The sequence below is a fragment of the Rhincodon typus genome, chromosome 5 (assembly GCF_021869965.1).
Source record: "Rhincodon typus isolate 14 chromosome 5, sRhiTyp1.1, whole genome shotgun sequence".
NCBI lineage: Eukaryota > Metazoa > Chordata > Chondrichthyes > Orectolobiformes > Rhincodontidae > Rhincodon > Rhincodon typus.
The window spans coordinates 99,751,090-99,761,648 of NC_063336.1; the positions used below are offsets into that span (position 1 = coordinate 99,751,090).

A 10,559-nucleotide genomic window follows, 5' to 3' on the forward strand; every position below is an offset into this window, starting at 1 on the left:
CTTTCCTGCTCCTCTGATGCTGCCTGGCCTGCTGTGTTCATCCAGCTCTACACCATCTTTATCATCATACTCCTGTAATTCTTGGTAGGTAAGAGAAACAGTCTAAAAGTAATTGAAGAAAATACCTGAAAATAAAACAGAAATGGGCCATTCATCCGACTGAGCCTGCCTCACCACTCAAAACAATCATGGCTGATCAAACATTTTAATATCTTTCACTCCCCATATCCCTACATGCCACTGATAATCAGAAATCTATCAATCTCTACATTAAACATATTCAAAGAGTGAGCTTCCACAGCCCTCTGCAGTCGCAAATTCCAAAGGTTCACAACCCTATGAGTGAAGAAACTTCTCCTAATCTAAGATCTAAGTGACAGAGCCTTTAGATTTAAATTATGCATTCTGGTTCTCAATCTCAACTGGGAAAACACCTTATATCTTTAACAGTGAAAATTCTTCACAGGTATCATCTGCTTTTACTCTCTATCCCTTCAAGTATTTTTTAACTTTCGATGAGATCACCTCTCATTCTCTGAAACTCTTAACAGTACAGGCATATCTGCCCATTATTTCTTCATAGGGCAGTCTTCCCATCCCCAGAACAAGCCTGGTGAACCTTATCCGCATTCCCTCTGTGGCAATAATATCTTTCCTGAGAAAAGGAGACCAAAATTGCACCTGGTAATCCAGGTGCAGTCTAACAAAGCTCTTACACAATTCAAGCAAGTCTTCACTACTCCCGCACTCAAATCTTCTTGCAATAAAAGCTAATATTTCATTAGTCTTTCTAATAGCTTGCTGTACTAGCAGGTTAGCCTTAAGTGGCTTATCGGCAAGGATACATAGGTCCCTTTGGACATCTACACTTTCTAAGCTCTTACCGTTTAAGAAACAGTCTGGACAACTGTTTCTCATACTCAAGTGAATAACCTCAAATTTTCCACATTCTATTCCATCTGCCCGTGTTCTTGCCCAATAGCCAAGCCTGTTCAAATCTTCCTGAAACTGCTTTACATCGTCATCATACTCCTATTTAGCTCTGTATTATCCACAAATTGGAAAATATTATATTTGGACACACTTCCAAATCGTTGATATATATTGTGAACACCCAGGGCCCAAGTACTGATCCCTCCAGTACCCCACAAGACATAGCCTGCCAACGTAAGTATGTTCCATTCATTCCCACTCTGTGCCTTCTGTCTGTGGGCCAAACATTAATCCATGCCAGCACATTACCTCCTACCATGTGCTTTAATTTTTCTAACCAGCTTTCTGTGGGAGACTTTGAAAAGCTCAGTAGACTACATCCAGTGGCTCTTCTTTATCAATTTTGTGAGTAATGTCTTCGAAAAACTCCAACAAGTCTGTCAAACATGATTTCCCGTTTGCAAATCCATGCTGATTATGCCCAATCAGGTTATCACTACTCAGGTGTCTCTTATCCCTTCCTTTACAATATATAACAGTACTTTCTCCACTATTGATCTCAGGCTAACAAGACTGTAGTTTCCTGTTTTTCTTCCTGCTTCCTTCTTAAATAACACGGTTATATTTTTTACATTTCATTCTGCAGAAATCATTCCAGAATCTACAGAAATTTGGAATGCAATTACAATGCATTAACTACCTCTATCGACAACTCATTCAACACTATGAGATGTAAGCCATCAGGCCCTAAAGGTTTATCAACTTTCAGTTTCATTAATTTCTTTAGTACAATCTTCTCAGTAATGCTAATTTTCTTCAATTCCTTATTCTCCCTATTCACCTGGATCTCTATTTCTGGTCGATTTCTAGTATCTTCCTCAGTGAAAACTGATACAAGTAATCATTTAGTTTCTCTGCCATTTCTCAATTCTCCATTATAAATTCTCTTGACTCTGCCTGTAAGGGGCCCACATTTGTTTTAGCTAAACATTTCATTTTCACGTACCCATAGAAGCTTTAACAGTCCACCTTTACGGTAGATGTTAGATGGCATGCATATTCCACTCTCCCTTTTCTCATCAGTTTCTTGGTCCTCTTTTGTTGTATTCTATAAGCCTCCCAAACCTCTGAAATATTGCTATTTCTGGCAACTTTACAGGCCCTTTCTTTTAATCTTATACAATCCTGAACTACCTTTGTTGGCCATGGGTGATTAAACACTTTTTTGAGTTTTTGCACCTTGAAAGAATGTTTAGTTGCTGTAAGTCATGTAATAGTTCTTTAAAAACTATCCATTGCCTCAGTACAATCACATCTTTTAAGGTATGTTCCCATCCATCTTAGCCAACTTGTCTCACACCTTCATAATTTCCATTATTGAAAATGAACACCTTTACTTTCAAACATAGTATAAAATTCAATTGTATGGTGGTCACTCACGTCAACTGCAAACCTACATTTGTGGAGGCACAGCTTTAGTAATCTTTAAAATATTGTACAAATGTTCATCTGGTGTGGGAAAAAAATCACAAACTTTAGAGATTTTGCTTCTTGCATTTGTTCCTCAGCTTTTCATGTTTTCACATCTAAAATTCTAACAGTGATGTTTAAATTCAATCACAAATTTACTGTCAATACTACTGAATAGGTTGACTAGAACATAGTAAAGATGATCAGAAAGCTTGAGAATCTCTGAATAAGAAATTCTACAAGCATTTTACCAATTTTACAAATACATTCTGATGTTGCAGAGATTTAACAGAATTGTATTAGGAATAAGGTGCTTCAGTTCAATGGAGAGGCTAAAGATGATGGGATTGCCTTCATCAGAACAGAGAAGTTTATGTGGAGATTCAATACAGGTGTCCAAAATTATGAGATGTTTTGACAGCAAAGTAGAAAAAGTCTTCACTGTAAGAAGGATTATTAACCAGAGAACGGATTCAAGGTAATTGGCAGAAAAAGAAAAAGGCAGTGGTAGCGAAAATGTGTTTTGAGTTATAATGATTGGGAACACATCACGGAAAAGGTGGCCAAAACAGATACAATTTTCAAAAGGGAATAGGGTAAACACTTGAAAAAATATATATATATAAAAAAAGAGGATGGTAGGAAATGAAGAGAGTGGAACTAATTTGACAGCTTTTCAAAGATCCAGCACAGGCACAACTACTGAATAGTCTGGTAAATCTTCTCTGAACTGCTTCCAACATATTTATATCCTTACTTAAATAAGGTGATGAATAGCGTACATAGTTTAGTGATTGTAACATGGTCAACCAGGTGGACCTCATAGAATATGAGTTCCCCGATTGGAGCTGTTAACCTGGTCCAATCAAGGAGACCTGGCTGACAGATATAAATAGGAGTGTCAAAGGTTCTGTTCATGCTGACAGCTTGCTCCAAGGAAGCAGCATCTGTATCAACGACATTCCATGTGTAAATAAAGGGTGACTTGGTGACGGGATACCAGCCTCTATGAAGTGACTTCACACAGTATAGCAGTATATCACCAATACCCTGCATAAATGAAGCATAATTTCCCTACTTTTGTATTCAATACTGCTTGTGATAAATGAAGCCTACTGTAAGCTTTCCTAATTACTTGCTGTACCTGCTTTTGTGATTCATGCATTGGGGCACCCAGATCCGTCTGCATCTCAGAGTTCTGCAATCTCTCACCATTTACATCAAATGCATAATTTTTATCCTTCCTGCCAAAATGAACATTTACATTTTCCCACCTTCCCATTTGTCAGATATTTGCCCACTCACTTGGCCTATCGATAGCATTCTGCAGTGCCCTTCTATCCTCACAATTTATTTTCCTACCTATCTTTCTGTCAACAAGCTTGATGTGGAGGTGCTGGTGTTGGACTGGGGTAGACAAGGTAAAAAATCACACAACACCAGGTTATAATCCAATAGGTTTATTTGAAAACACAAACTTTTGGAGCCTCACTCCTTCTTCAGGTGTCTGTGAGAGAGGTGGCATCAGACACGGAATTTATAAGTAAAAGATCAAAGGGTCATAGAACTGATGCGAATGTATTGAACAAACCCAAGATGGCTGTTAAATCTTTAATCAGTTAGAAAGAATTAATATGCAAATCCCAGAAGTTCCTTCAAGTCACTGCCCAAGATAACCAAATGTTTTATCAGTATACCAGAGGTGACACTTCAGGTCAGACAAAGATTTTAGGTGTGAGGCCTAAAATAATAAACTAGCTGTTTATTAACTTGGAGTCAGATTGGTTTTATTTCCAAAGAAGGAATTTATAAAATGCCACACTGTCTACAAATCGTGTGCTTTTTGAACAAAATAGAACGTATCTGCAGTTACAAATCTGCAAATGCAAATTTACCCCATAGATTTATATGCATGTGTGTGTGTGTGTGTGTGTGTGTGTCGCGCACGCAAGGGTGACAGAGAAAGAGTGTATAGTGTGGTGGGGTCACCTGTAGTGTGACATTAACCCAAGATCCCAGTTGAGGCCGTCCTCATAGGTACCGAACTCGGCTATCAGACTCTGCTCAGTGACTCTGTGTTGTTGTGTATCCTGAATTCCGCCTTGGAGGACGTTTACCCGAAGATCTGAGGCCAAATGTCCTTGACCGTTTAAGTGTTCCCAAACTGGAAGGGGGCTTCACACTCTTCCTCACACTCTCTGTCTCTCTCTCTCACACACACACACACACACACAAACACACCCCTACAGGGTGAATTTTTGCCGATTTGTAATTGCAGATACATTCTATTTTGTTCAAAAAGCACACAATTTGTAGACAGTCAATGTGGCATTTTATAGATTCCTCCTTTAGAAATAAAACCAGTCTGACTCCAAGTTAAAACACAGTCAGATTCTAAACAAGGTCACACACCTAAAATGTATTATCTGACCTGAGTATACTGATATACTGGTATACTGATAAAACTACCAACAAACTTAAAAGCGATACCTTTGGTCCCTTCATTCAAGTTATTCATATAAATTGTAAAACAGTTGAGGTCCCAGCAACTGATCCCTGTAGCACATCACCTGTTACATCTTGTCAATCTGAGACATTTACCATGACTTAAAGGATTCCAGTTGTTAAAAGATTAATATAATTTGGAGGATGTATTTAGCACAAACACATCAATATTTCAGGAGTACAGAGTCTTGGTAAATTTAACCGTTATCATTACAAAATTGTCACCACCCTGATCATAGTACCTAGAACAAAAGGAATATATATTTTGCATTTATAATTGGTATATAAAAACTTTACAAGTGCAATTTCTATTCAAAATGTAGTTAAATGAATTATTAATAGGAAACTTTGACATAAGACTGAAAAAACATTAATTTCAGCCACCCAACGCCTTTTGCTTTCTTGCAGTGACTACTTGACTGACTAAGCCTCAATTATTGTGGGAAAGAAGAAAATGGACTATTCTGACTGGAACCAAGCCATCTGTCACATTAGAAAATAGGCATTAACTGTTAAGCCTTGTGGATAAGAAAGTAAGGGATCTAGTCCAGGTCTGAGGCCCCTACTATAAAATGGCTCATCCAGACTTAAGCAACAATAGAAAAAACAGATTTCAGAGAGCTTGTCATTAACAGGTAAACTTTTGAAATAAACTGAAGCTATGAATCAGGGTGGAGCAGCAGTGCTCATCCCAAACAAATACTTGAAGAACATGATGCTGCTGCTGCTCCTTCCCACCCCTTATAGCCACTGCTCCATAACGATCAGTGTTTGTCCAACTGTGCACAAACAATGCTGTCTGAGGATCACAGATGTAAGCCCCAAAGATTAGGAAATAAGATCAATGTGGGTAAGATTGGGAACAGTAAGGATCAGAAGGCACTGGTGGGAATAGTTTACAAGGCTCCTTACTAGTAGTTATATCATTGGGAGGAACATTACGTGAAAAATAACTGCAGTTTTTAGAAGCCGATGTAATAATCATAGGGTACTTCAAACTTCATATAGACTGAACAAATCAAATTGACAAAGGCAGTATTAAACAATAATAAACAGAATCAGGAGTCGGCTGTTCAGCCCCTTGAGCTTGCTCTGCCATTCAATGGCATCATGGCTGATCCAACATTCCTAACATCCACAGTACAGCCCTTTCCCTAAAACCGTCGATTCCCCTACTGTTCAAAAGCCTATCTTAGCCTTAAATATACATTGAGTCACTGTCTTCACAGCTGTCTGTAGCAAGGAGTTGCAAAGACTCACAATCCTCTGAGAGAAGAAATCCCTCCTCATCTGTCTTAAATTGGAGCCGTTTAAATCTGAGACAATGCCCTGTGGTTCTAGATTCTCCCGTGAGGGGTAACACTCCTCTCTACATCAAGCCCCTTAAGAATGCCAAATGCTTCAAAGAGGAGAATGAGTTGCCTGGAAGATGAGTATAAAATGCATTTGTGACAGTTGCATGGAGCAATACATTATGGAACCAACATGAGATGAAGCTATTTAAAATCTAGTGTTCCGTAATGACTGGTTTTAATTAACAAATTTGTAGTAAGAACATAAAATATAGGAACAAAAGTAGGCCATTCAGTCTATCGAGTCTGCCCTGCCAATCAAAGAGATCATGGCTGATCTGTTAATCCTCAGCTTCACATACCAGCCTTTTCCTCATAACCTTTGATTCCCTTAAGGAGTGAAAATCCATCACAGCCTTGATTATATGTAATGAACCAGCTGTGACAGCCTGTGTGCGGTAAAGCGCACACACACACACACACACACACACACACACACACACACACACACACACACACACACACGTGACCTCTTCCTCTGAGGTTAAGCCAACCTCTCAGCATCTACCATGTCGAGACGCCTGAGAATCCTACGTTCAATAAGGTCACCTCTCATTCTTTGAAACTCCAATGAGTTCAGGCCCAAGTTACTCAACCTCTCCTGAAAAGAGTTTCCTTCCATGCCTGGTATCAGCCCAGTGAGCCTTCTCTGAATTGTCTCCAATGCCAATATATCTTTCCCTAGATAAGGGGCCCAAAACTGTTCACAATATTCCAGCTGTGGTCTGACTGGTGTATTGTTTAGTTTCACAAAGACCTCTCAATTTTTATACTCCATTTTCTTTGAAATAAAGGCCAACATTCCATTTGCCTTCCTTGTTACCTGGTGAACCTGCATATGTTTCTTTTGTTATTTATGAAGGAGGACTCCCAAATCCCTCTATGCTGCAGCTTTCTGCAGTCCTTCACTATTTAATTTTCAGGTCCTCTATTTTTCCTGTCAAATTGCAAAACCTCACATTTGTCCACGTTATATTCCACCTGTCAAGTCTTTGCCTACTCACATAACCTGTCTATATCCCTTTACAAACTGTGTCATCCTCAGCACTTTCTATTTTTGTGTTATCTGCACATTTAGCTACAATACATTCATTTCCCTCATCCAAGTAATAAATATACATTGTGAATACTTGTATTACTAACACAGATTCCTATAGAATTCCACTAATTCCAGTTTGTGATCCTGAAAATGCCCTTATCACAACTTTGTCTTCTTTTCAATGACCACTTCTCTATCCATGTGTTGTTGTCCATGGCTGAATATGACAAAATGGCTATTAGGGGTTTTCTTTTTATCAAACATAGAAGATCAAAGGAAATTTTAGCTGATGTAGCACTTCATGTAGCTCAATTCATTGCTTTCACAGACAGACAACAAAATGCCTCTCAGTCTTAATAAGATTGGGCTATAATGCAAACAATAAGACTGATAGGGCAGCTCAGATGAAAACCATCTGATTTGAGATTTCCAACTTTTTTATGAAATAGAAAAGAAAAGCTTGACCTACCCGAGATGAGGATTTTTAAGTAATTACATATTAGACATGTATTTGCACAAGAATAGAAGTTTAAACTTATTAGATATTGGCGAATTAAATTTCTGAAGGCAGTTAGCCTTGGTTGCAAAGATACCCTTGAAGAAACTTTTTTATCCACCCGCAAGAAGATGAGAACAACAAAAACGTATAAACAAGATAACCTCCTAAGAGTACCAAGAGACAAATGAGGTAGCAGGGTTGGGGGGCACAGACAATTTTGAAACAAGGCACTATAACCTCAACAGAAAAAGCAACTGCTGCTTTACAAGTCGGATAAGAAGGAAGCTGTTTCCGAAATTATTAACTCTGTCACAGAATCTTAGTGTTAGGTTTAATTATGTATAACTTTATAGTAACTTTACATTAGAGCTGATATTACAATTATAACAATTGATAGAAATTAACATCCCTTTCCAACTTCTGTCCTAAGACCTGCAAGAGGTGTGAACTGCATGACCGAATTTGAAGAAGTCATTAGCAATAAGCAAATATACGATGCAGCTGACAAATGACTAGGAAGGGACGTAACAATTGGTGTCGGAATGTGGTTAATAATCATAAGAGCCCAAGAACAGGTGACAGGGGGTCTGGCAAACATCATGAGATGATGGGAGAACCTAAGGTGGACCATGGGGTTGTCCAACATTGATTACACATTCACAGGACTGATGTGTAGATCAGAGGGGATGTCGCAAGCGCTAATGTCAATGTTGCATGTAACCATTGTAATGCAATATGTATAAATATCCTGCACTTTATTGGAAAAGGTAGAGTGCCACTCAACTCCAACCTGAGCTGTAATTGACAGTGCAACTGGGCCCCACACAAAGCCAGATTCTCAGCCTCTGGCCTCTCCCCTGTGTGGTAAAGGAGCTCTAAATAAAGATTGATTTGTGTACTGAACACAGGACTTGGACTCCTCTGTAAAATTCAATATGGGGCACAGACAAGTATGCATGCAAGATAAAGGGTCACGGCATTGAGGATTGGGGAAGTTAGCCTCGTAGAGTCTTGAAACCAGGAGCTATTATGGTATATTGTTCATTTTTTTAAAAGATTGTTCATATTTAGGGCTAATAGTTTTCTTCAAGACACCATCAGGGACTTAAAGCAGGCATCAGACTCTTTGGGTACATTTTTTGGATGGTGAGGGTTTCCTATGTCACCTCTTGTTCATAGCAACCCTGCAGCTATTTAACACTCCAAGGTATTAATGGTTGGAGATGGGAGTACTAAACCCCACTTGTGTGGAGAACCTGCCTTGGAGAGCTACCAGACAATCTGACTGTCCCGCAGCTCAGTTGGTCAGAAGTAGTAGTGCTGAGGACTGGGATTACAAGTAGTCCTCAAATTTTCAGCCCTGGAGTCCAGCACCAAGTGACTGTGGGGGATTTTACAAACAGTGAATGGGTCAGGGTGGAGATGATGGGGATCTTCATAAAGTGGTAGCAGGAAGGGTGGGATGGGAAGAAGCATTTGTGAGAAACAGATCTGCCTACAAACCCACCAGCATGAAATCGTAAAATTCTGTCATTCATAGCATATGTAAATGCTCTAAAGCCCACTTCAGGCACCAGCAAAGGACACTTCTCTTGTCCTTACCTAGTGGCCTTGGCTTTCACATTGGATATGTGTCCACATCTCTTGCCTGTCTTTTTTGGCACTTGAAAAGGATTGCTACTATCTGAAAAATGAAATTTAACCTGTATTTTCTGTCCCCATCTCTGTAATTGAATTCTATTAAATTTCTAAGTCAAAATTTTTAATGGGAACTGCCGATAACACAATATATCGTTGTATCATTATATTTCATCATTGTTGTGACACTATGGAACCACATTAGTAGAAGGTATAATTACTACGGGAGAAATTTACAATGGACTGGATCCAGTGACAATGTGGTAAAGAAATTTCTACATTAAAAAGCAAACAGGTGGATGCCCAAAACTATCAAAAAACAAAGCTGCAAAATTACTTACCACTGCCTTGCTTGAGCTTTCTTGTAAATCCCAAAGAAGAATATAATTATCAGTCAGTGATGCTATCTTTGTACCACATCCCATTGGCTCCCATAATACACTATAGACAGAGCAAAATTCATCAGTAACTATCTCAGCAAACTAAACTAATAAATACAATGCATCAATTCAGCTTTGCAGTACACGTCAGTAGTAACTGTTGTTCTGCAATGTTGGAATATAAGACAAGTTAGAATATGAATGAGTCAAATTAGGCAAGTGTAGAAAAAAAGATGTCCTCCTGAGCAATTCTGTCCTGTTGTGCATTAATTTGCTGCATTACCAGAATCTGATGACCTAGTTCTTCAGACAGTGTGTTCCAAATCTTGTACTAGGCATCAGAGAAACATTAATACATAAAAGCTTGGCATTTTTTAATTTCAAAAGACAAATCCATGATAAATCCATTCCAGTACGTTCTGATGCACTTAATGACTGACAATTAGCCAACTTTGTTAAGGTGCCTCTACCTTACAATCTTGATGAAAAGTGAGTTTCGGATGAGAGGTCAAAGTGACAGAGTTGACAGGGATCAAATGTTTTTCTAGCACAGATCTCATGTCATAAACCAAATAATAGTGACAGGAATATTGCTCCTGAATATTAACATGATTCAAACATATTACTAAACTTAATCTTAACGAAGAAAACTGGTAGAAACTTTTGACTAAGCTCAAATTTACCGCCCTTAAACTGTGAGCTTATGATTTGAAAGATGCACGCCTTCAGGGCCAAGTGTTTAA

At 38.7% G+C, this 10,559-nt stretch overlaps 1 protein-coding gene across 1 annotated transcript in view; it reads right to left on the reverse strand.

Moving 5' to 3' along the window:
• Positions 1-9,880, reverse strand: part of LOC109915903 (EARP-interacting protein homolog) — a 73,942-nt gene extending 64,062 nt beyond the window's left edge. Inside the window, exon 1 of the mRNA XM_048597005.1 lies at positions 9,778-9,880. Within this exon, the coding sequence (XP_048452962.1) occupies positions 9,778-9,861 (84 nt within the window). The 5' untranslated portion in view covers positions 9,862-9,880. The remainder of the gene's footprint in view (positions 1-9,777) is intronic.
• Positions 9,881-10,559: the final 679 nt, after the last annotated feature.